Below are 27,169 nucleotides of genomic sequence, written 5' to 3' on the forward strand. Positions count from 1 at the left end.
AAGACGATAGTTCGTCTCATAACGATATAATATTGACATATTGACCAGCCCTGCAGTTAAAGCAAACTCATGAAGCAGGACCATTTTACAATTTGGGCACAAAGAAAAACCAACCGTCATTCCAACTGATATAATATTAAGCAACTTGAAGATGGCAAATTAAAATGTATCAAATTACAAAGATCAACATGTTCTTCTATGGAAGGTGGGGACCCTCAAGCACCCAAATCAGATTATTCATCCTCTGTAGTGACGAGGCGTGAGGCCCAATGCCCCCTCGAGTCAGAAGCCAATGGAAATCTTTTTTTTTTTTTTCTGACTCTCTCTCTCTCTCACTCTCTCTTTCACCAAGCAGCTCGGTGCCTTTAGGCTGTTCTCAGACTTAGCTGGTAATTACACATGGCATCCTGGGAGTTCTGGCATGTATAATTACTGGCGAGGATAAGCAGCCTGCTTGAGGGAGGCAGGACACAGTTTTCCTTCGCCACAGTTGTTGAGCTGGTTCACCGCTCCTTCGCCAGCTGGACACAGTGTGGCACTCCTCCAGCCAGATGTCACAGAGCAGGGAGATAATCTTGTCCAATAGGACATATGAATCAATTCCTGCCTCCTCCCTGCATAGGCTCACTTCCCTCTCTACAAATCTTCAACTCTCCTTCTCCACCTCCTTGCTCTGCGAAAGCTGCTCTGATAAATATTCGTCTGTGTAATCCAATATCCTGCGCATCATAAGACATGGTGAAGAGCCAATACATGTCACAGAATTGATGGTGCAGAAGATTTAAAGGCATTCTTCACCATCTTGTTTCACTGACTAATCGTAACATGTCAGCTTGCAGAGTAATGTCTTTCTCTTGCTGCACAGTTTGTGGAATCAGATCAAAACAGCATTCTAAAAAGACACTTACAACCGTTTCAGGATTAAAGAGCAGCCCTCTGTTTAATTTACTTCTGCCTTATGCCCTTAAAAAATGTCTTTTATCAAAAATGAGACAAAATACCTCCTGTAAAGTATGATCAACATCTTTAAATTACACAAATCCACAGTTTAATGACACAGTTTTTAAAGGTTTTGAGTGTGACACCAGTAGTTATCAGTGTAAAAACACAAACCAATACAGTCGTTTTACATTTTCTGGTTGAGAAGCATTAACACATCAGTTTGGTGTGAATATGTGCCATGTTACTGATAAATGTCTGTTATTATTATCATTGTCTGTTATTCCATTCAGCGGACAAGGTTTTGAAAATAGCAACATAGTTAGCTACAGACTCAACAGACTCAAACCACCACCATCACAGCGTCGTACCGCTGAGCTGCAGGATGAGTGGGAAGAGACGCTCTGGTGCTTAAGTTTCAATCAGCTACATTACTGCACTGACATGCTTCAGCTGGCGTGTCTGACATGATAGCTTTCAGGGACAGCACAAGCTTATATTAGAGATATTCTGAAAAGGGGAAATGATTGGATGTCGATGTATTTCGCAAACTAACTTAACATCTTAATTCTGACACCTCCTGCCTCAAAGCAGCAAGCTTTGGTGGATAAACACCACATTGTAATAGTTTGTTGGCCGATTAATCAGTGCTAAACTGAAATTCATGCACATAGGAAGAACATTTATTGGCAGATTACCGAGGCAGAAAATATTCAATCAGATTTAGAAGTAAGCAAATTTTGAGATAACATAATTATGCTGCTATTTAAAGGAAGCAACATTCAAAATGTAGACTTAAATATAATTATGCAGCATTTCTTAATTTTATCACATTTTAAACCGAGAGTGACAAAGAATGAGAATACGGTGGAAAGCTGTAAATCAGTTAAATTATGTACAGTATTTTGCTGTAATTTTACAGAGACTGTTTCTTCTGGACATGTTATTGTTTTTTTCACAGTGTGGTTTTGCACACTCTCATTCACAACAGACATCCACATAAATATTAATGGTGGGCTTTTACGATATGGAGAGCCAGCATGTCCAATGCTTGCATAATATTGACTTGTAGACCTGTGGGACGAGACTCCAGAGCATCGGCGTATTTATTTCTGATTTTATATCCACCTTTAAAAAGCAGCAACTCCTTGCCAGAAGCCCCCCCTTTCATGTTGTTGCTGTCGACCGACAGACAAGCGGCAGTAAAATGCTAATAAATTTGACTGGGAGTACGCCGATGCGCACTGCTCTGATCTGAAATTCCGATTGATGAATTGGAGCACTGCGAGACTCTCAAGGTGAGTCAGACTCCTACCAATTTAGACCCCCCTTCCGAGGCAGTCCCACGGCTCGCCTCATCTCTCACTGATGCTCCCATATATGTCCACACATGACATTTCATTTTCTCCTGCTTGTCATGGGGAGCCGTGAGTGTGTTCGCTTCAGAAGCTAAAACAAAGTGGGGAATTCAGTGGATCAGAGGGATGAACCAAAGAGCTGCATATGTCTACCAACTTCTACCAAGTATGGGCGGACACTGATCATATCTCCCGCAGACTAGAGCTGCATCGATTAGTTCACGAGTTGACTGAAAGAAAAACAGTCAGTTATTCTGATAATGAATGAACTGTTTCAGTCATTTTCCAAGCAAACGTCAAAACATTAGCTTGTCCAGCTTCATGACTGTAAGGATTTTCTGCTTTTCTATGTCATTCATGAAAAACAGTCTGTGGGTTCTGGACTGCTCAATGGACAAAAGAAGCAGCTCTTATTTTTTCTTTTTTTTTAAAAACATATTTCATAGACAAAACGATTAAACCATAATCGTAAAAATAATCTTTAGTTGCAGCCCCACTGTACTGTAGACAGTGTAATGGCTAAATAAATTGTACATCCATAATTTTTTTATGAGCTACTAATTCTACTGAGATAATTAAGTGGCATTTATCTTCGCCTTTCTTACTCTCTGGTAGTTATATCCTGACATACAACACCAGCATCTGAGTATTCACTGCTGCCCACTCTCATTAATGACTTTTACTCTGGAGGTTCCTTGCAGACAGGCAGCCTGCAGGTGGATTTTTACTCCTTGCCATTTCCAACACAACAGAGACCCAGAGCCAAGGAATTCAATGATTTACTTTGTACTTTATCCAGTCTGGGATTTGTTCAGCACTCGTGTCAAAGCTCCATTACAGCAGAGCCTGAGGCAACTCTGCCTCGAGTTGTTTTGTTGAGTTTTAAGTGTAACCTCCAATGCTGTGGGTCACCGTCCAGCTGAGTTGACCCCTGTGAGGCAAACCGCTAAACTGTTCAATCCCTCCGGCCTTTCAGATAATAAGTGACGGCAATTATGAGCGTACATGCAAACACGTGCATGCATGAGTGGACGTACGCAAGCTCGAGGCATCGAGAAGAGCAGCCTGATTTAGTGCTAATTGGTGTTGCCTGGAGCGTCTCAGCCGAGTGAGGTGAGGATGTCAGCCAGCCACCTTTACCAGTTTAGACCAGTGAAATCAAACAGTCCACAAAGAGCTGCCTGGCTTGATATATAACAGCAGATAAGTCACTGTAACAGAAGCCTGCTCTTTCCATATTCAGCGATCAATTCGATCCGTCGGCGTAGTTGGTTTTGAAGGACACACGGAACCTGCTGGTTTTCATCGCAGTCATTAAATAAAGACCATATTACAACTCGGATGCGCGGTGAATGCAAATGACCGCAATTTGTTGAAAAACCAGCTCTACTCTGAATCCAGGAATGAAAAGCACTGGTGTAGTGTCACAGTGACCAATTACCACACAGCCACTTGAGCAGGTTTGAAAATGTATTGTAATATAATGAAATTCAATTTTGACTGAATGAATTATAAGAGGCTGACTCGCACTGCTTAGGCCACGGTGATAAATTAAACATGAAGATCAGCGTGGTTTTGAGGATGTGCCCGCCTCCAAGAAAACTCAATTTCAATGCCAAGACTGCCATCTAGTGGCTGTAGTGTGCGGCAAGCAAACAGTCCAATAACATCCAGTGTATGGTTTCCAGCTTGCTTGTGTGCTAATGAATGAAAAATATCACCTCATTAAATAATCCAATGCAACACATTTAGATGTTCCTCAAAAACTTCAGAAGCCGTGTTAGTGGTATATGAGCCCATCTGTGTTAGTGTTTGTGTTCAAAAATGGCAAACTGAGTGGAAACCTTGTGAAGGGGACTCTTGTCTGTCAGTGAGAACTTTTGTTGACAACATGAAAGCAAGACAGCATTAATTAATCAGTCATTTTCTATAAATTCCGCTCCGCTAGAACGACAAGGGATGCGGAAAAATACATCTACACGTTTTTTCAAAAACTCAAATATTGATTTTTCAGTGTTGATTTTTCCTCAAAGGAGTCGTGACAGGAATAACAGGATTTTTTTTTTTTTTTTTTTTTATTTTGAACTGGGGATTTGACTGGGCTGTATCAATATTACACGCTTTGCTGAACACTTTGATGAGCGCATGGCAGCAAAGTGAAAAGAGCCGGCTGCTGCTTACACTGGATGAAGTGGCCACCACAAATATTGAGGTCAAGTCTCAACATTGGTTGCAAAATCCACTGTAAATTAGTCAAATAACTTAAGAGTTGACCTTCAAATATGTGTCCATATTTATTCTTTAAATACTGCATTTTATAGATCAAAACAAATGTTATTGTTAACTATCGTATGGCATCTCTCCCATTTTCAGTTTATCTTACAACCCTGATTACAAAAACATTGGCGACCGCGCCAAAGACATCAATTTAATTGAATTGTTGGGATGACAAACGGCACGGCGGAGGGGGGCTGCTAAGGACCAGACTGGTCAAGAATACCCCTTTCAAACAAATTCATGATACCATTACCTGTTACCAACGAACATGTTCCAAACAGGTTTTCATTTTTCCATTTTCCCAGTTGCCCCCAATCCAGTGTGTTGCTCGCAACAGAATAAGCATATATTTACAGGTAAAACATTACACTTACTATCCGGGTACTGTTTTTAATTGACTAAATGTCAAAAAGGATGAGTGAATTATCACATTCTACTTTACACAGCACCTCAAACTTTTTGGAATCGTGGCTGTGTGTGGTTAATGCTGAGTAAAGAGACTCTTGGCTTTTGTAAACTAAGAAGGGCAACAAATTCGCAGGTCACAAAACAAACACTGAAAACAGCAAACAGATCAAACTGCTATGATTACAGCCCTTGGTGGTTTCAGTGACAGAGGGTAATTCAAGAATTTAAAGCTTACTGTATGCCATTATCACTCCACCTCTTGCTTTAATTCAACTGAACAAGTAAAAATGTTAAGACTATGAGGATGACTGGGCTCTTATTCTCTGAGTCAGTGGACCAAGCTTTTCTTACTCGTTCCAGTTCAGGAAGTCAAAGGCTGATGGAACATTTGCAGTTTGGGGTCCTACACTTTGAATCAGTTAATTAAAACCTTTTCACGCTTAGCTCCTTTCTGTAATGTCTATTAGATTTCTACAGTCGGAGTTCCATAAATCTTTGGCTAATAGACAAAGTAGACAAAAGACGTCAGGACAGGGTCATCAATCCATGTAAAAAAGACCTTTCTGTTCCCTGCCAAGACACCTGAAAAATCCCACAATGGTCCCTTATGATCCACAAATTCTGACCAGCAGAGAAGTTTCAAAAAGTTTCAAAAGCTCGTAAACGAGCCTCCTACAGTAACTTTCCACTGGTATGAGTCACAGTCAGTCAGGGTTTCCACTAAAAGCCTTAACTTAAAAAAGGACAGCATGGTGCAGACAAACTGGCAGAGCTAAGCAGAAAGACAAACACAAAGTGCTGCCAGTGTGCCATATTCTTTCTTCCACAAAGGAGAAATTATATTTTGGCTCAGTAGCTGGGCATGACTGAATGCTGCATGTCACGGTAGAAGAGAGCAAGTTATCATATGCTTCTGTTTCTAAGGCCCGGAACTGTGGAACATTCTCCCCTTGGATCTTCCAAAAGCTAAATCCTTTTAAAAAGTAGCCAAGACCTATCTTTTAAGTCTGGCTTTTTGGTATAACTTTGCTGATATCCGGTATCTTATTGCACCTTTTGCTGTTTATTCCTATTTTTATTAATGTTTGTTTTCATCTGATCTTGTTATGTTAAGCACTTTGATCAGAGAAGAGAGAGCCAGGTGCAGAGCCAGACCTTCTGGAAGAAGAGACACCTGGAGTCCCGTCAGATTCTGCTCTGATGCAAAGATAATTACTGACATGCGGTAGATAGGAAGATTTACTCAGTGTTTACATAATAATTTGGGGGATGAAAAAGAGGATTCATCTTCAGAATTTTCTTTCAACAATTACAGTGTCAGGTTTTACACACTCCACAAAGCAATTATTCACACATCAGTGTCCAGTGGTGATGGTGGTGTCCTCTTGCTGTGTTCTATAATCTGTCCATTTTTCCCCATTTTTCCTCAAATTGTGTCTCTTGTAATCATAGTTCATGTGTAATTTTTTCCATTACAAATATTTCTTCCACAGTGCTCAACCCCTGCTCCACAGTCGGTGGTTCTGCTTTATATCATGATCTTGTTATTGCTTTTTTACTTGCCGACAACAGAACTTTAACAAGATACTCATCCACTTTTGGCATTATATCTTGTGTCAAAAGTATCACACACGATTTGGGTACCCCACCATATTTTATCCCAATATCCTATTATCTTTTGGCAAGACCGAAAAATATGCATATGGGCTACATCCATGTGTCCATATAGTCTCCAGCATGGTTGCTGGTTACATACAGATTCCTTCCTAATGTTTGGAGTTAAAAAAAATCTGACTATATTTTTCCAATTGAATGCACTCCAAAACCTAAAGCTAGTGGCCGTGCACTGTGTTTTACAAATATTAAACCATTCCTCCTCAGTTATTTGCTCCTTCAACTCTTTTTCCCATTTTTCTTTGATATAAATAGAGGAAGTCTGCATGACAACAAACCTCTGTATAGGGTTCAGATTATTAGATTAAAAGGCTTTCAAAAACACATCAATAACTTCATTGACTCTGTCAGTTTTTATCTCCTTCTCATAATAATTATTACCTGTAAGGTTTACTTTACTCTATGGACGTAACACTACACAGAGGAGAGGGAAAAAGAAAGGGAAGAACTCACATGTCTGGTAAGTGCTGAGTTCAGTGGCAAGCCCCTGAATTCAAACTCATACATACCCTCGTTGGGCACCATGGCTTGGTAATTATGTGGTCAATATACAGTAAAGTAGACCAAATGGAGGATTTCTCTGGGTTTACACATTGTTCCAAACATTTGGGACAATGTTTGTCTTGTACAACATTTTTGTTGTTTTGTTGATATTGTGATGTACAAAGAAAGAAAGAAAGAAAGAAAGAAAGAAAGAAAGAAAGGCTGTCCAACTTTTGTCTGATCCACCCAAAGCCTCTATTTTGCCATATTGTTTGTTAGATGGATTAACTCACCCCACCATAAAGCACTGAGAACTCAAATGTCAGCACATCTTACACAATAAAAGCTAATCAAAGAGCAAACCATGCTGCACAGTGAAATTTGTTGTTAAGTCATGGAATGAGCCATGAATGGCCGTGAATGCCTAGGAGAGATGTTATCATACTGCACACCATATGTGTGTGTGTACTCTTCCTCTATCAGCTGGGAACTCGATAAACATTCTCGTCTAACAAGCAGCTGTTGTGCAGACATCTCTTGTTGACTAAAAACACAACTCGTGATGAACAGCGGAATAAAGCCACAGATCTCTCTAGATAAAAAAAAAATGACCTATTTATATAAACTTTGGTTTTGAATGAGGATCAGGGTGACAAAAGGGGTTCAGCTGCTTCTAGCAGCTGGATTGTGACTGTAATTTCAAATCCATTTAAACTAGATCATAAAGTGTACTATTACAGACATGTAGCAGCTGTCTTCAGACACACGTGAAGAGGCTGAGCTTGCCCCTCTTCTAGTCTGGTTACCACCTTTGAGTCAGAGGCAGACAAATGCTGAAGCTCCCTGGAACCACAGACGAGAGGGGAAAAAAGTATCAACAGTGCAACGTGGCATTGAACAGCTGACTGGTTTCATCATTCAGGCTCAGTTCCTTCAAAAGGCTGCTTGTACTTTTAACCCCTTAAGCCATGCATGCTGAATTACACCAAATTACATAGTTAGAGAGTGCATTACACGTGTCATATATCCAAGACTGTAGCTATATACACAATTACTATAAAAACTTCCAGAGATTCTAAAACAAAAAAATAATTCAGAACCAAATGACGAATTGCGGAAATTGTCATTTTTGTCTAAAGGTGCGATATGCAAGAACTGACCACTTGTTGAAACAAGGTCACTCCAAACAAATAGGGTGCAGTGTATCGCCAGATTAACCGGTAACTGCTAGCTAACGACTAGCTGTAGCTGCCGTTAGCTAAATGGCTCATTTAGCCGTGGTTCAAGACAGCCCGCAGTCCTGACTCAGAGCTGGAAGTGTTGGTTTTTTCGCATGCTAACTTTGGTAGATATCCCTGCAACACAATACATAGATGTTATGTTGCTGAATGTTTTAGGTACTTGTTGAATATTTCAAACCAAAATTTTTACATATGGCACCTTTAAAGCAAAAATCCAAAACATCTGCTGGTTTTAGCTTCTCAAATGTCAGCTTTTCTTTGTCATATACAACAGCGTGACATATTGTTGGCCAGGGCTATAAAATGTCACACACTGTAAATATTTCCATTACATTTATTTACCAACATTGCTTTTTTTTGTCCAATCCAATTTGCATTATACTGTCATATCTCCATGGGCCTTATAACACTGACTGTTGCTGGGTGTACCACACACAATCACAACTCATAAGATATTGAAATGGTTTAAATCTAAGCTTCAGCATCAGCCCCTGTGTGTGACCTTTACGACTGTGTCCAGGTTAAACAGAGCATATCTGACTAACTGTTACATCTTATCAGGATACAAAGTGCACTGGGGGTTTGTGGTTATGTCATGAGGTCAAGTGTAAACAAAGACTCGGTGCTGTGCAATTACACTAACAGGTGTTGAGTCCCGGAGTCTCACCTGCTTGGGGTCATCGTAGAAGACACCAATGGAGCTCAGCTTTGGCCCGATGCTGCAGCTCTCTGTGTAGGCTGCACCGCAGTCCTTGTATGATCCCTCTTTGAATTTATAAGCAATGGTAACATTTCTGACAGGGGGTGGCCCAGTCTTTATAATCACGTCAGACAGTAGTCCCGAGTACAGCAGGAAGCCCCCGATGGTCACCATCAAACACACCAGGAGCACGACAGCCAGGAGCAGCAGAATTAAATCAGACATTGTTTCTCAAAGCGGTTCAGCTACAGTCAATGCAATACTACCAAAAACCTGCCGAGCCTAAACGTCCTCCCTCCGTGACACACGCACCGAGACTCTGCTCCAGCAGATCCAAACGACACCAGAGCAACGTGTCTGCGCAAGAGAGGATGTTAACCGTGTTTTTCAGAGGCGCAATTGCTGACACGAAGGAGGAAACACTCGTTCAAGTTGACAGTGGGGACAGTTTGTTTATGGGTATTTCCCCAAACAGTTGAACATGCTTCCTGTATAGACCACTCTCGGCGTCAGAGGAGGGAGGAGTCAGCATATTTTCTTAAAGGACTATTTCATTAAATTTCATTACAACATCGAAATAGCAACTTGACATAAAACAGACACTAATAAATAAAAAGAATTCTCCTCTAGATCGATACAAATCTTAGTTAGTCACCATAGCATACGCGTTTATGGATAAAGGTACCCCCTCGTTTCATCACGATGGTACAGCCCAGGTGGCTGCGAGGAAAGACGAGGTAGAGCTGGGGACAAAATGAGGCGATTTCCTGTATTTTCATCAAATTATTATTATTTTATTTCCCGTACTCCGAACAATATGCGAAGGACTTATTTACAGTATATCGGTGCTGTCATATAATTTTCGGTGCTGTTTGTACCGGCTGGACAGTCAAACATTGAGGGTTTTGTTCAGACAAAGTCCCGCTGACGTCAAGTTCGTCTAACTATGGAAATTCGTTGAGGACAAAATATGAAGCGCGTCCGGGCGATTTTACTGTGTCGGCACAAATGTGTAAGCCAAAACAAGTTTTGAGAACAAGCGTCAGTGTTATGATAGCATGCCTGACTCAAATTTTACAGCTGCTTTACTGAAAAAAAGAAAAAGAAAGAAACATAGCTGATTCGACAGACAATGTTGACTAAAGTGGAGGTGAAAATGATGCTTATTGTAAATCTCTTCAACCACTTGTTAATTAGACTTTTCGGCTCACCACATAACATAAGAATACCTCCATTATGCAGCTGTTCTAGCAAACATTTTATCAAACGGTTACTTATGTATGAGTTCATTATTCATTATTCATGCTCCTTTTAGCTTTGTTTGGCTCCCCCTCCGCCAACCTGAATACATTAAATACAAAACAACAAGTTAAAAGAAGCTAAAAGGGTTCAACTGAGATGAGAGTAGAATCAAAGAAACTTCCCCAAACACATGTGGACCCAAGCCAAGAACTTGAACTGGTTAAGTTACCAGAAGGGTTGTTTTTTTTTTCCTTTTCTTTTTTTAAGACAGAAGTTTATGTGAGTCAACACATCCTCAAAAACAGGCTCATCAATTATGTGATGTAATTTACAGCATTGTTCATCAGAATGTTGCCAGTTTGATTTATTGGGATTTAGGATCATGAAAGCTGAATATTCCAAAAGGGTTGTTTTTTGTTTTGTTTTGTTTTTTAAATGAACATTTAACGTATTTTGTATATATTGCTCCCCTATGCTGTCGCATGTAACACAGTGTAATTGTTATTGCTACGAGTATAAAACCATTCTCATCAACCATTCTTTTTCTCTATGAGAAAATAAATTGAACGAGATGCTGCTGCCTCCTGAAATGGAAAGCTCTTAGTTGAGACTGAAAACGATTTAAAAGGCACAATTATTTTGGAAAGAGAAGAAGAAAAATGAAACTTCAGGCACTCATGCGTGGAGCAGGAACAAGAATTCATGAATTGGATTAAAAAGCCTTTATTCAAAAACATGGCTGCTTACAGAACAATAAATCACAGACCGGTTTTGACCTTGAGGGGCTTCATCAGGGTACAAAATGGTGGCCAAAGATTAAGCAAACAGTTTATTTTTTACTCAGTGAGGCGTGTCACCCAATCTTAATTGAGTAAATGCATGTGGTGATGTCAACGAATCCCATGTTGAAGATGAGGCGAACAATTATGTTGTGTGGTGTTGTGGTCAATAAAAGTTTAACAATAAGCCTTTAAAATGCCACATATAGACCAGAAAGCCATCAACAGCACAATGCATCATCAATATCAGCCCTTTTATTGCCCTGCAGCAACCGTTCCAATCCTCTAAAGCCCAAATACATTATTTAACAGAGAGGTGAGATGCATTCAAACTACAAATAGGAATTCTTTACAGATTACTGCAGATGACTATTTGAGTAAAGCAGTGTCTGAAACACTCATACCTGTGTGTTCCTTAGAAAAGTGTTTAAATCATCCCTCACATCCTGTTTTAACGCGTTCACAAATGAGTCTCCAGGACTTCAGAGTATCAAAGAGATTTCTCGCCTTCATTTAAAGCTCATGTTAATCATTGTTTTCCTTCTTTATGGGATTTTCCAGGAACAAAGATCTCAGTGTGAAGTGTGTGTATATTGTGGAGTCCTTTTCCCAAGCGTCAGTAGTTTTTGCTTGTTGAAAAAATAGCTTTAAAAAAGTCAGTCTTACATGCCACAGAGTTCACACTTTTAAATGATTTTTCCTTATCATTGCAAGTGTGGTCTTGAATAATGGGAGAAAAGGATGAGCTGTTAAAAAGATCAGTTTGCCACTGAGATACACCTGAGAAACATAATGGCCTCTAAATTAAAATAATAAGAATTGTATCATTTTTAATAGTTTCAGAATTAAAATGAGCAGTGTACTTGTTATAGTGTCTAAACAGTTATCTTATAAATGGATTATTTGAAATATTTTTAATACTGAATGAGAAATCACACCAAACAATCTCTTCAACAATCTGTATTTTATTTTGCTGGCAAACAAGAATCAAACATACAACACATTTTTTTCTGGAAACATACTGTGAAAACACCTAATTATTAGGCATGTTTAATCTTGAAACAGTAAAGGGAAAACCTGTACGAGTAAATTAATGTGCTAACAAAGTAACTGCCATAAGAATACAAGAATTGTGATTATTTATTTGAATTATTGATCCTTTAACCTGCACAATGAGTAGCAGTAGTCAATACATGTAGAAAGTGTTCATGTCAAGAGACACTAAAACTCTTCTGGCATTTGAAAAAATAAATTTATGGTGATCCACAGAATGTTTAAAATCAAAACCAACAGCTTATTGTTCTGTTAGTCGGAGTCTGAGTCTTCTGTACTATCTCCTGGATCCACATCGTCCTTTCCATTGACCTTCTTACTCTCCTCAGAGTCACTCTCCTCCACCTGATGGAAAGCACAAGGACATTTTGACTAACATGCAAAATTAAAAAGATGAACCCTCTTGCACAACAACAAAAAAAAAAACTTTAGAAGAAATCATACAACAAAGCGTTTTGAAGAGACATCAAATCAAAATGTTTTCCGTCTTAACTGTGCCACCTGCTAATCATTAGCATGCTGGAGAGCTCTATTGGTTATCTTATCAGCCCATTGCCCTCTACCGTCTCAACTACCTGTTAGCTGGATGGTTTGAACTTCACAGAGCAAAGGCCCACTCAGCAGAAGCACAAGCAGAGCGCTTATGCAACTGACGGAATAACTAATGAGGGCTGCTTATTCCCTCACATAAAACCTGTATTGTTGTCCACACTGCTGCTAATCTTTTCAGACACTTTACACTTACTTCCACATTACTCTACCTGATTCTCTCGTGTATTTATTTACACACGTTTAGTTTTATGAATAAGATTTGATTCAGTTAATCAAGTTCAAAACCTGATTTTTTTGAATGCCACAAAATCTTTAAAACTCACCCGGTTATTGCTTTGAAACACACCAATGTTTACTGTATTTATAGAGTAAAGTACATAGTATTGTATCAAATACTAGCGGTGGTTGTGACTTGGTATTCGCGATTTAGGAATTGACCTCGGTTTTGAGACAGATAACCTGAAAGGACTTGACTATATGTTATTAAATATTTGCATTTGCAAGTTATTAAATCTGTTATCCCTGTATCAGATGTAAACACAATGCCTTCTAAGAATCATGGAAATACAGGTACCTCATCGCCGGGCTCTTCCCGCTGCGGAGGTGACCGGTGCACCTCCTCATCATCTTCATCACTTTCTTGGGACCTCTGAGAAAGAATCTCTTCACCCTGAAGCAGACATTGTTCCATTAAGTAAATGACTCAAGTATGGACAGAGACACATACTTTTTTTTAAAGTTCAGCACTGTTTTTACCTTCAGGTTGCGATTCTTCAGGTTTCCGATCCAAAAGGCCTCCTGACAGTTGTGGAGCGTCAGCATGGCCTTCACTCTGTAAACAAACAGCTCCAGGCTCTTCTTCAAGGCTGGTACGTGGTTGGTCAGGCTTGTATCCTGACTATTCTGAGCATCAACACATTATGACACAATTCATCTTTTAGAGAGCACCTGAGGTTTAACATATACATTGCCCTGGCTCTGACTGTCTTTTCTCTGATTTAACAGGAATATTTTGTAATCCCCAGTTGGTAGATCTGGCATCAGTGCATGCAGAAAGATGTACTGTATCCAACAAAAAATACATGATGAATTAACTAGAAACTGATTGATCTGTGGATACCTTAGAGTGTCCACACATGTGATGGAGCTGGCGGGTGCTGAGCTGGAAGGTTTTTAGCAGGTTCTGGACATCATCCTTAAAAGAAAGGCACACAGTCATCTCACTGGCAACACCTTATTTTGCGTGTTTTTTCACAACACATGCTGTTTTTCTGTTCTTAGTGCCAACCCATTTTTGAACGATTTTGGGAAAGCGGAAGCTGGAAACATGCGTTTATATATGAAGCAAGTTAGGAATCAATTACTTCAAGGAAAAACAAATAATATCATCCAAGTACCATCAAAAATGTGTTTAATAAAAGATGTTCTGAGGTTCTGGGCTTATATATTGAATATATATTGAAATCTATTTCTCTAAATTACACAAAACATGTAAATAAAGAAAAGTAAATTGAATTGATTAGATCAGCACGTCATTAGCGGTCTGTCAATGTCGAGCTGCAATGAATCTCCAAGGCCATACTTACACTGGAACTGAAAAGAAGACCCAATAAATCAATCAGCTGATCAAAAGATTCCCAGCTCTTCTGGGTAATTCTTCTTTTCAGACATTTTTTCAAGCAAAACACGTCCAACATTTGCCAACTACAGTGTGTTAAATGCAAACATTTGCTGCTTTTCTTTGTCATTTATGAAAGAAAAGAAAAATCTTTGGATTTTGGAATTTGAGACAAACATTTTTCACTTTCTGAAAACATTTTATGGACTAAATCGTTAGTTGCAGTCCTAAAATGTAATATTTAGCTTAATAAGACATTTACTGGATATATTAGGTGTACCTTGTGCCTTTTGAAGCTGTTGTCCAGCAGTGGCATCGCCAACTTCAGGAAAGACTCCAGGAAAAGGCGACCGTACTGCCAATAACAACATTAATTTGAGTAAATACAAAGTGACAGCAGCTTCATCTGAATGTGAAATGTTTTTAAGCATCACAGCTAGCTCACCTTTAAGGACACATTGAGCACCAGCCTAGAATCAAACACCTGTAATAAGATATGAGTGGACAAACAGGTGAGCAGATGAAGTGATGGATTACAACAAAGATTAAGATGGGATACAAGTGTCGGCATGTTGACTTCATGAAATACCACATCATAGAGTCAGAGATGAGGACAAATCTCAAACTCAGAACATGTGCAGAGAGGAAGTTGTACTAACTGACCTTAACTAGGTTGAGCAGCATATGAAAATCTCTGACCGCCAGGCTCCATTTCAGCAGCTTCTCACGCTGAGTCTGGAAGGAGAACATGGGTCACATGTTTCTGAACAAAAATCTTTTAAAAAACAGTTAATTGAATCTTCAGGAAAAAGTAACCAAAAATTGTGCATGATACTGCACAGTCAAAAATGCACTACAGTCCAATTCACAGTTCAGAGATTGAAGATGCAGTTATTAATCAATGTTTAAGAGAATATGTTTTGGTTTTCCACTTCAATAGCTGTGTGGAAGTGTTTCGGGGCTCTCAGTGCGACACCTAGTGGCTGACCTCAGAGCTGTCACAGAGTTTGACAGCAGGAATCTTCCTTGTAGCCTTTTCCAGCTCTGCCATCAACACTTTATAGAACACCGGGAATGTCTGTCTGAATGTAAGAATAATAAAACAAAGAATTTCAGTTTTGTAAAATTATTGTTCCATTTCCAAGGGAACTAAGTAAGAAGGACTGACGGTGATGAGGATCTACCTGTTGAGCGTAGGCCAAGATGAAGAGCTCTCATCTTTTGATGCACTGAGGAGCTCAGGGATTCCCTTTCCAGTTATTTCCTCCACAGCCTTAATAACATCATCAACATGTTCCAGGTAGATGCTGCAAGAAAAAGACGAATGCTTCATGCATGAACATTTCAGTTGCTTCTTCATAATTATAACAACACGGTATGCGATGATAAATGGTGTTAAGTGGCCCTGTGCATCTGTATTGTGCCGACCATGTGTGACCGGAGAAAATGAAAAACCAAAGAGTGTAACCTAATGAGTTGCAGTCAGTATTATGTAATTGTGAGAAACGATGAAACAAAATACAGACTTGATCCATTCTGTGAGTGACTACTAATACACGAAATCTACCTGTGTGGTGTTGTGGCTGGCCTTCCAGGAGATAATGCTTGTTTGTTTGCGTGTACAGCACTGAACACACTCATTAAAGAGCAACAGGTAATTTGCTTCAGCAGTTTGCAATGCAAACAACATCACATACACAAACCACCGCAGAATTAATGTTTTTTTTTTTCAAAGATTTTTCAGAGATGAGGACCTCTTTCTATCCACAAATTTAAATCTTTTAATACCTTATAAATGATTAATTATCACACAAGCAAGAGCCCAACCACTACTGGACATTTTAATAACAAAACACATATTCAAGACTTTTTTTTTTTTTTTTTTTAAACTGTGTGATAAGCTAAATTCCATCGTCAATGTACAGTATCAGACAGGCTCTGATACAGAAATCTTGGTCCCTTTCCATCGATTCTACGTGCTAATGTGTTGGTCTTCTGTGCATGATGGTCATAAATAACAACGGTTCACACACTTTCCTAAAGATCAGTTTCAGAAACCTTTCAACAACTTCACATGCCAGGTTGAAATTTGTTTTGCCGTGTTGGGGCATTTCGTGTTTTTAAATAAAACCGCGCCGTTTGAGTTTGAGATGCAAATCAAAGAGGCTTGATAGTGTTGAGTTAGCGGCTGATCATACCGTTGCTAGATAAGCATCACCGGCAAAAACATTTTTGCATGGTACGACACATGGTGTGTGCTCTTCTCTCTCATGTTGTGTTTTTTAGTAGTTTGGGGAAGTTGAAATATTTGAAACATTTTCAACGCTAGGAGCAGAGTCACACACAGTTTTCCATGAATTACATATGATGGCTGGCAGCGCACACAGCACCGCTTCACGCTGTTTCTTCCAAGGTGTTTTTGAAGCAGCCTCGGCTGTAGCAATGAGTGTTTGATTGGAACCGTAAAGTGACGGCAGAAAACGGCAGGAGACACACATGCAGACTGCTGAACACAGAATATTTACTATCGTCAAGATATAGAAAAATATCAATAGCATCAGATTCTGTTCTTGCACTAAATATATGTCTAATTGTGTCCATTTTCAAAAACTATCAACGGTTTTGTTTTTTCCTCTCACACTCACACATCTACAAGTTTTAAGTAACATTGTTTTAGCATGCAGACACACCTTAAGACAGAGTGAAGGACTTCATTGAATTTGCTCCCTCGCTCCCTCTCGCCGCTGGCTGTCACCCACTCTTGACTCAGGAAACGTTTTGCGAGTGAAGCTAGGACGAAAAGAAAAAAAAAAAAATCAGCGTCACAGTCACATCTGAAAAGAAGAAAAGTTGATTTAAATGAGGTAACATGTCAGACTGACCGGTCTGCTCTCTGTAGGCAGCAGGGTTCCCTCCTTTCTCTGACACAGTGGACAGAAGCTGGGAGAGACACAGGGCAATGCTGAGACTTGGCACCGTGCTACGGAAGTTCAGCAGGTACTCAAAGCTGTGTCTAAACAGAACAAAAACACACACGGGATTCTGTCAGCACAGACAAAACACAGCAAAAACCAATGCAGTTGACATTATTAGAGCATTCTGGTTTTAAGATTGAAGCTACACTTTGTAGGATAAAAACAGTATTACTCTTAAACTCCATAACTCACTTTACAAGTTGTTCCAGGGTCAGTTCAGCACCACCCTCTTTTAGTCGTCCAGCGAGAACTCCTAGAGCCTTCTTCAGTAAGCTCCGCTGTCCTGGCTGGCTGAATCCAGACCTGACAAATGCACACATGCACAGACACATACCGAGGACAAAACTCAAGAGGGGCCACAGACAGTTTCAAAGGCATACAACATCTCTTCGAGTTAAAAGATTTAACTCACCAGCTGAAGGTGGTGTTCAGGACCTGCAGGAGCAGCTGGTAGCCTGATGACATCAGCTCGTGCTCATGAGCATCTGTGGCAGGTCCGTCCATCATGCCGTTGTTCTCGGACAGCAGTGTCTGGGGGGAAAAAAATCATAAATGTATACAAAAAAAAAAAAAAAAAATACAGACCTTTTTTTTTTTATTGACAATTGGAAGAAAGAGACAGTTTAAATCATAGCAGCAGATGATCTCGGTTTCAATCCAGCTGTAGTGCAAAGAAAATAACATGAGCACAACTCAAACTGTGAAACATTGCACCTTGTTGCAATGTTTTCACTTAAGCCTTGCTTAAAACCTGTAAAAGATATTTTCAAGACTTTTCTGTTTCCACTCCAAACTGAAAATGTGCATACAGACAGCTGACCGGAAACCCACCCCACCTATTGTTGGTGTTTTTACCTGAAAATGGTTGTGGCAGTTCTCCAGGTGTGAGCAGAGGGCCGGCAGTAGCTGGACACAGTAGGAGGCAACATCCTTGGAGCTCCTCTGTTGTAGATGGGAGAAGCCCACACTCTTATCAGTCCTTCCCTGCAGGGAAAACAGAAAATATTTCATTTATTGTGATAGAGGAACTTTTTTCTGCTCCCCGTTTTCCACTGTATGCCTCCACAATTTGTTTTTTGTACCTTCAAGAAAGGGGCTCTCTTTGCCGGTGCGGCTGTAAGACTGAACTCCAGTTTGCGCTGCATATCTGCTAGCAGGAAAACAAGCTCAGCAGAACCCAGCAGAACCTCCTCTCGCACCTCAAGGATGTAAGAATATTTGAGGAAAATATTTAAGTTCTTTTGTAATGATGCATGTGGTGTATAGATTTGTGTAGTAGCTTAAAAATGATCAGATTCACCCTGACAGTGTTTGAAAGTCTTGATCTTTTTTTTTATTAAATACAAAGTCATAACATATAAAAGGCCTTCTCTTTTTTATAAAAACACAAAATTTCTCATTCCTTTTCTTTACCTTGGTGTGGAGCTCAGAGTCCAGCACTGAGCGGGACAGCAGGCCACACTGCAGCATACTGAGAACCTCGGTGTCCAGCTCTCTGAAGAACGGTCTGTAGGACACCAGGCTGACACCCGGTCGGATCTCCTTTTCTTTCTCCTTCTCTGGCGGCTCCTTCAGGACAAGAGGAATCCCGTTTTTTTAAAGCTAAGTTACATTTATTATGAGACTGATGTGGGAAGTAAAAGTTTACCTGCAGACTTTTGTCCACTTCAGTTCCCTCCTCGAGCTGAGAGCTGCTCTCTGATGAATTCTTACCAGAGGCCTTCCTCTTCTTCCCCGTGCCATCTAAAGAACATAACATGCATTACTTTTCTTTTGTATTTGGTCTTATTAATGTGTAGTAAAATATCTCTCTCTAGGCATGTTTACCTTTCTTTGCCTTATTCATCGGAGCATTAGAACTAGGGATAATCCCATCTGTGCTTTCACCATCAAAGTTGGCGACAGGTGGAACATAGCCAGGTGTCGCTGAAACACACATTAAAGAAAAAAGCACATCATTCTAGAATAGTCAGTAACATTGACACCTTATGGTGTAACGGGGGAGTATTGATGGATCACCTGCCAACGCCTTCTCCAACAGCGTCTGAAGGTAGGTGATGTTCTGCAGACGAGTCATCACTTTCATCTTCATCTCAAGTTCTTTTTGTGTACAGAAGGCATTTATGACCTGACACGAAACAGGGGGAAGACGTGGCTTTAATCACGTACCTGTGACGTTGTATTAGAGCCGTTGTAGGTAAAATATACAAAATTAATGAGTTTGGATTTAACACAAATTACATTAAAAAACGTTTTAAATCAAGGAACAACATCCTTTGACTCTGCAAGGTTAGATCAACCTCATCACACCACAAATACAGGTATTATGCCTGCAGTGGATGACCTAATAATACTTTGCAATTGGATTTAGCAATAAAGCAATAAAAAAAAAGATTTTAGCCCAAATCATCATGTTTTCATTAGCATCAAGACTTTAAAAAGACATGCAGCCATGTTCCATACTGTTGCAGCCTCTCATTAACTTGTGCCTGTGGCGTTCCTTTCCTACTCGCTGTATCTGTGGTGTAAGGAAGTTGATCACCTTTGAGAAAATGAAGCATTATGGCCTGTAAACACATAAAACACTAATACAATTTCCTCTAATATATTTTTGCTCATAATTTTTCACCTTTATCCTTGGATACATTCTGAGCTTCTTCTGGAAAATGTGTGCTCTGAATAAATTTTCAAGTTTTATCGTTTTGAATTGTTTTTAATTCTTTTTAATCTCAGAATTTCTTTTTTTGTTTTTTTTCTTGGATTGTTACCCTCCTCCCCTGACCCCAGAATGTCTTGTCTTTCCCCTGAAATACCATAATACGCCACTGTGCGCAACTCCTAACTTTGATGGAAAAAAGTGCGACAGTAAATATCAATCAGACACATTTGACATGAAGGTGCTGTTACCTCTCTGAACCAGTTGATGGTGTGAAACAGCAAAGAACAGAGAAACTCCCTCTCAGCCTTTGACAGGCTCTCCATTTTCTCCATTATGTCCATGTCCGTTAGGATCAGAGGGCAGCCTGTGCTCCAGCAAATGAAAAAACACATGAACTCATTATTTTTGTATGCAACCACTGAAATGAGATCAAACCGGTCTCAGCAGGAAAAATGTTAGTTCCACGTCCTCACCCAGCAGGCCGTCGATCTCCTCGAGGTCTCCATGGTGCTGCTTTTCCTCGCAGAGTCTCAGGAGGCGAAAGAACGGAGACAGACAGAGAGGAGACACTCGCCTGTCCCCAAAGAAACAAATAAAACATCTCGCTGGTCACATGGATGTTTGTAAGACTGAAAGAGCCCATTTGAATGTACTGCAAGTGAAATACATCACTGACTAAACATTTTGTTGTGGGGTGACTGACTTGTGTGACTTCTGCGTTTGACTCTGCTGTTTCTCTTTGTTCTGGATGTCTTCAGCCAGCAGAGGCAGCAGGTTGATGGCGATGCCTTCCTTGCTCTGGTCCTCCAGGTTGTACATTACATGGGCCGGAAAGGGAAAGGAGCTGCGGTACACAGGTGGGAGGGATTAATGGCACAGTTTGAAGGGCAGGAAGCATATTAAAAGTAGTCATTTCTTATTCCATCTGTCCATCACTGACCCCGATATTTCTGGCTCTACATCCACAACAAAGTCGGCCTGGAAGTCATCTACGACACTGTTTACAATGGATTCCTGTTGGGAGCAGGGAGATAACAGGACCAGCGTTGCTTACTCATGCCTTATTTGCATCTTACAAAGCCAGATGCATGTCACTAATGATATCTGTATTCAATTATACAAACTGTGAGATTAGAAGAATGGTAAATGTTTGTCTGAGACTCACCTGGACCTGCGGGTCCAGGGTGGTGCTCTGGATCAGGTTGGCCAGTTCATCGTAGTACAGAGCCGTAGCCTCAGGTGAGCTTTCGCTGCTCGACTTCAACAGCTCCAACAGTGCTATCACCTGCAACAGAAAATACACACATGCATGAGCGTGTCTACAGAGCAGAAACATCCAGAAACACCAGCTTCCAGATAACAGTAACACTTACAGTACAGGGTTAGTTACTAAGGAGCAAACCCATAGCAACTAGCTGTTATTTTCCTTATTGATTGATCAGCTAAGCGATTTTGCTAAGCGTGTCAAGCCTCCAGATAACTGAGATTCCTTCAATTCTAATGGCACATTATGTGAGGCATTCTCTTCCTTCCGCTGTTTAAGGCATGACAACTAAACAGTAAATATGAAAATGTACCAGAAGCTGCAGCTCATGTTAACTCAAAAGTAAAGTGATATTGTAATAAAAAAAAAACATATATTGCAGTCTGTACTAGAAATAATATCTTTGCAACATACACATTGTTCATTCTGATGTTTTAATAGTCATCATGTACCTGTCTGAATGTCTCCGGAGGTAACGACCCATTCTGCTTTACCTCTTTCCCATTTACCCTGTCAGAGCAGGCAGACAGTGTGATCAATACATAAAGTGAGAGAATGAACGAGAAAAATTCTGTGTGTACCTGTGAGTTACAGCCCTTACCTCAAGGCCCCCATGCTGCCTACAATCATGACTGCACCGATGATGCCGATACGCTTGTACTTTGGCACGGTGCTGGAGAGCTGTTTGCGGATCACTATGTGCATGTCATCCTGAGGGGACAAACGGAACAGGAGATGGATGTCAGCTATTGAGAGGATGAAACGAGGAGGCAATAAAAGAAAATACAGAATTCTCTTGTGAATGTGCACCTGGATGTGAGATCCCTGCTGCTGTTGCCCAAAGGCCAGTCTGCTGAGGAGGTGGAAGAGTCTGCGGATCTGCTGGGGTGTGAGATTGTCCATGTAGTCCAAGATCCCCTGTACAAAATATCCTGCTCTGTTAGAAACTCAACACGATGAGGCAAAATCTTTGGAAGAACGCCATCAGTGACAGCGAGTTATAAACAATTGATCATACAGGATACCAATTGTACCTACATTTAATTTATTCAGTTTTTCAGTTAGGTTTGATCAGCAGCTACAATAACAGACACATGGATCACCTCCTTACCTTGACAAAAACAGCATACAGAGCCATTTCAGAGGGCTTCTCTGTAACCAGGCCGCAGAGCAGCTCCAGAGCCATGTCCACCTCTCCACCCACACCACTGCACACATGGGTCACTAAAGAGCCCACCACTTCCTAGAAAACATAATGCAGGGCCAAATTAGAATGAGTCAGATGCATTGTTTAAAAAAAAAAAGAATCTTAAAAAATGAATCCTACTTGTTGGCAGTAAGAGTCAAAAGCAGTGAACGAGTGTCGGTACATGTGTCCAGCGAAAGGCACCACACAGGGGTCAGGGGAGCGCAGCAGAGTCTGAGCCAGAGCCAGGATGGAGGCGAAGTACCCTCGCATCACCTACGGCGTCATCATTAGTTAATACAATATGATATTCAAATAACGAATAACTACATAAGCAAAACAAAGTGCACTTTTTTATTCTTGTACATCTGCAGTCGGACCCACCTGAGAGTAGTCCCTGAAGGTCCTCTGGAGGAGAGTTTCCTGGATCAGTCCTGTCCTCACTTTAACCTTCAGCACCCTCTCTGCCCCCCGTCGGCTCTGGTTGGCATTGGTGGAGTGGAGGATGAACAGCACCAGCAAGTCGATCACCTGACAGACAGAGAAGATCTCGTTTTAGGGAGAGACACGTGGATTCACATCTCCAAAAGACACACACACACATACAGGATAAATAAAAAATGTGAGTGAAACTTTGTGAACATTAGTGCACACGATGTAGAAAAAGCGATAACCACAAACGTACAACTGAACAACTTTGATTGAGTAGAACAATTTTGTTTGACAACACTCATAAGTTCCTTATGGCTGAGGATGGCTTAGATTGAAACAATGGAAGTTAATTAATCTCTTTCATTGAATTATTCATTATAGATTATGACCATTACTATCTTTAAAAAGTAGCAAAAATTCCCAGAGAGAGAGAAAATAAATCATGTATGGAAATCCAAAAATTTGAAAATGGTATTATAGTCACATCACAGCCCGTAGTCTGAATTGAAATGACTTGTTATCATCATCAATGATATCACCATGAAATGATGGCCAGAGATTTACCAGAAGGTGACCTGAACTGAGGAGATGACTCTTACCTTGTGGTCCTCTGGTTCGTCCACAGACTCAATTGCCTGATAAAAAGAAAAACAACACAGTTAAAGTTCAACAACGACAGTAAAAACTGAAAGGACTGTTAGTCATTATAAATAAAAAATACTCAAAAGGACCAAGTTTAAGAAAGCAATTAAAGCAAAGGGAGTATGAACTCGTGAATTTCCCACCTTGATCCAAGCTTCAGATATCGTTTTCTGGAATCGGACTGCTGACTTGATGCCGTCCAAGATCAATGTAACGCTGTCCTGACTGCTGCCAGCTGCTGGTGCGGAAGTGGACCTGCTCCAAAATCAGACTTGTTAATTTAAATCTTCATAACCTCACAGCCTCCTTCAAAAACAGGTTCCTGAAAAAATGTACTGATGTATAAGTTGTGAGTGAACTGGAAGCTGCGTCGTCTTACGCTGCTGATCCTTTGCTCTTAATGCGACTCTGGGTGGCCTGCAGCACAGGAGGGAGGACACAGTGCTCCAACTCCAGCTTTTTACGAAGATTACACACCACCTAGACACAAGAAAGACCGAAACGCACTTCCTGATTTCAGATATAAGTATTAATACAACCAGAGCACAATCACTCTCGTATTTCTTAAATACACAATACTATGGAGCTCTGACCTCATATGCATCAGAAGCTGAGACAGCGTGCAGGATGAACTTCACCACCACAGGTAGGTCTTCCAGTTGCACGGCAGCCAAAGTGGCCATAACGGCTCCTCGAACCTGAGACAGAAGATGGATAGGCCTTTAATAATTCACCAAAAAACATGTGTGTACGTGTGTGTGTGTGTGTGTGTGTGTACGTGTGTGTGTACTACCTCAGTCAGTAATAAGGAGCTGACGTTCAGACTTGAGAGGGCATCCAGGATGGGGACGGTCAACTGAGTGTTCTCCTGCAGTAAAGAGCTACGGAGGCAGAAACAGTGATGAAAATAATCAGAAACTCTGAAACCACACATGCAGTATTAGAACCACAGATGTGCAGTAGAGACTGACTGTACACACTTGAGCTCTCTGGCTATATCATTATGCTGAGAGTCTTCCAGTATCTCTGGCAGGCTGGTGATGATGTCACGCTGAACCTCCACCGGCGCCGCTGACACCAGCTCCATGAGCTTCGTTGCCAACTCCTGCAAAACAGCAAGGCACACACACCGTCTTGAAATGAGTGACTGACTGATATGAGGAAGAAATACATGATCACAGGTTTAATAGAACGCGTCAACAGAAATTACACTCTAGTGGGCTGTGATGCAACAAGACCTGCGATCACGGAAATTACTACCTTGCTGTCCACAACTCTGTCAAGCCATTTAAGCTGGTTGATAATTATGCGAGGGATACTGAGCCCTACATCTCCAGTGCTGTGAGAGACGGAGAGAGATGACATTTAGACAAATACGACAATGTTTAAAAAAGTGTGCTGGATGATTACAAATGCAGTAAAGCTAAATTAAGTGAGATACTGACCCATCAAACATAAATTCTGGGAGTTTCTCAAGCAAGATGTTAATGACGACCGTCTGCAAGGAAGAGAAAAGTTATAGTATTTGCACATTTCATAGCAGAAAGTCACATCTTGTATATAAGTGTTACCTGCAGCATCTCGATCCCCAAGAGCATGCGGACAAGGCTTTCCTGGAATGAGCTGGCACAACTGTAATACAGCGCAAAACATGTCAGTATGTCACACTATACACGTCCCCTGCAATAAGCCTAGTCTCTGTCTTAACTGTGCCCTCCATAATTTAAAAGTTGGAGGTTAGCATTCAGTGGTTTTACAACAGTTACCTCGAGTCTCCATCAGACAACTGCGGGACACACGGGAGGAGGCTGTTCCTAAACCGCTCAGGGTCCTCAATGTGAGACTCCAATCCAGAGGTGAACTCCTGCACAATCTAAGAAAATGAAATGCCAGTAATTAGATTTAACTGTCTCATACTAAATGTCTTCTTTTTTGTACAGAGATGGTGTGTATATTTACCCCGGGGTATCTGGGACTCTTCTGTAGTTTTTGCTTGATCCTTTTTTGAAAAACCACTTGGTCAACAGCTGAACGGGGGGGATAAAGATCAGGAAAATCATAAGTGGAACATGTGATTTCATCTACAGGCCTGGTATGTTTTGTAGTTTTTACTGAGCATGTTTACCAATCTCATTGAATGTGCCATCTTGTTTCAAGGTGACACCTGCCTCTCGAAGAAAGACTCCAAAGACACTTTCATTTGTCTCTTCAGGAGCAGGTTCTTTTGGCTGGCGGCCAGTGCTGCGACTCTTCTTAGCCTCTATAGAGACAAGAGAATACATTTGTTATGAAGCAGGATCTTGTATCTTGGATTTCTCACAGACGATTGTCAAGTATGCTGGTGTACTCATGTCAGTTCGAAATTAAGCACGCAATGGTCTCTTAAAGATGATATCATACACATGTAATACTACTCTCAGTGAGAACAATACAGATGAGGGTAGGTGTGGATCGACTGTATACCCTGAATGATTATCAGGGCCGATATTCAGCATTCTCTGATCATCGGTCTCTGATTTTCTGTCAGATTGCAGATGCAACGTCCTTTCACACAATGTTCGACCCACGACACTATCTGACTGGTAACACATCCCAACACTGAATTATCTGATATTGCAAAGTCACTAGTAACTAAATTCATCAAATAAATGCATCACTGGTTGTTCCAATTTTTGATACAAAGATCTTCAAGGCCAGACTGCAGCGAGGACACCGCCTCTGTACATGAGATGCACTCTGTATCAACTGAGTTATTTTGGCACCCAAGATCTTAATTTTTTTTACTGCAAATAAATATCGGTCCCAAATATTTGTGTCCTTCAGTCTCCTTGATTCAAAATGATCTACACCGGTATCGGCCCTGAAAAACCCTTATCTGGCACAAGGTTATAAGAGCTGATGTGATGTTAATATTACTTTAGAAAACTTACTTGTTGCCGCAGTAGCTCCCTCTCCCTTATCCACAGATTGCCGCTTTTTGCGCATCATCTAATGAAATACAAAGGTCAGAAGGTCGAAAAAGTTAAACCAGGCTAGCATCAACAATATGAAAAATTAAGCTAGCGTGTTTATGTTAACTTCACTGCTGACCAGTACAGCGAAATACTTTACTGAAGCCTTTGCAACGTCAATAAAGGGATAGCTATGACACATTCATATCGCACTTTTACTTGCTAATGTTATATCGTTGTTATAAAGCTGGTTGTCATTACCTCTAGGGATGATAATAGTAAAACATACGTTGATGTCAGGAGCTCAGACAGCGCAGTTACCAAACAAACTTCCGCGCCAATGTGCTCAGCGCGTCATCATCCCCAGTAAGGGATCATCTTCGTGTCGTTTGGCTGCCAGGGGCGACAGCAACAAATACATCCCCAATACATTTGATTGAAAAAATAAAACAAGCAACTGCACAGTATATATTTAGCTCCTTTAAGTTAATATCTTGACTGGAGTCTTTGTAGTGTTGTGAAAATAGGTCCGTCGTTCAACGTTACAACGATTAGAACATGTTTCAGACGGTCTCTAATGCGCCGGCAAATGGCCGCTTGTTTTCTCAAATAACCCCGCCGTTGTTGGGCGGCGTTAGAGCTCTGACGATGTTTTTCTATTAGAAGAGTGTTTTCGGGATACGCCGTGTATCGAAACATGCCATCCCCGGAGCGCCGTACCTGCTCAACCTTATCG

General features: G+C 40.7%; 2 protein-coding genes across 5 annotated transcripts in view; both read right to left on the reverse strand.

Annotated features, from left to right (window-relative positions):
- The window catches only part of tex264a (testis expressed 264, ER-phagy receptor a), an 83,377-nt gene extending 73,807 nt beyond the window's left edge, over positions 1-9,570 (reverse strand). Inside the window, exon 1 of the mRNA XM_037100665.1 lies at positions 9,048-9,570. Coding sequence (XP_036956560.1) covers positions 9,048-9,305 — 258 coding nt within the window. The 5' untranslated portion in view covers positions 9,306-9,570. The remainder of the gene's footprint in view (positions 1-9,047) is intronic.
- Positions 9,571-12,046: 2,476 nt separating this feature from the next.
- Positions 12,047-26,999, reverse strand: fancd2 (FA complementation group D2). Of its 4 annotated transcripts, none has more exons than XM_037102405.1 (44): positions 26,755-26,999; positions 26,413-26,470; positions 25,608-25,742; positions 25,442-25,509; positions 25,249-25,355; positions 25,054-25,114; positions 24,928-24,980; positions 24,743-24,821; positions 24,463-24,587; positions 24,276-24,363; positions 24,076-24,180; positions 23,862-23,962; positions 23,626-23,737; positions 23,440-23,475; positions 22,793-22,939; positions 22,550-22,684; positions 22,334-22,465; positions 22,033-22,140; positions 21,824-21,933; positions 21,675-21,732; positions 21,124-21,243; positions 20,899-20,972; positions 20,662-20,802; positions 20,432-20,532; positions 20,207-20,322; positions 19,319-19,427; positions 19,127-19,225; positions 18,948-19,042; positions 18,713-18,868; positions 18,382-18,498; positions 18,155-18,283; positions 17,712-17,830; positions 17,492-17,602; positions 17,207-17,337; positions 17,015-17,114; positions 15,509-15,631; positions 15,313-15,406; positions 14,988-15,059; positions 14,770-14,808; positions 14,605-14,679; positions 13,827-13,901; positions 13,463-13,609; positions 13,281-13,376; positions 12,047-12,499 (listed from the first exon to the last, which is right to left on the reverse strand). In XM_037102405.1, exons 2-44 carry the CDS (start codon positions 26,468-26,470, stop codon positions 12,407-12,409), a joined length of 4,350 nt encoding a protein of 1,449 aa, XP_036958300.1. In that variant the 5' UTR covers positions 26,755-26,999; the 3' UTR covers positions 12,047-12,406. The 4 variants fall into 4 exon arrangements, with proteins under 4 accessions (XP_036958300.1, XP_036958298.1, XP_036958299.1 ...); XM_037102403.1 differs by having other exon boundaries at positions 26,723-26,999; XM_037102404.1 differs by having other exon boundaries at positions 26,695-26,999.
- Between the last annotated feature and the right edge of the window lie 170 nt (positions 27,000-27,169).

Source organism: Acanthopagrus latus, chromosome 6, assembly GCF_904848185.1.
Source record: "Acanthopagrus latus isolate v.2019 chromosome 6, fAcaLat1.1, whole genome shotgun sequence".
Taxonomy (NCBI): domain Eukaryota; kingdom Metazoa; phylum Chordata; class Actinopteri; order Spariformes; family Sparidae; genus Acanthopagrus; species Acanthopagrus latus.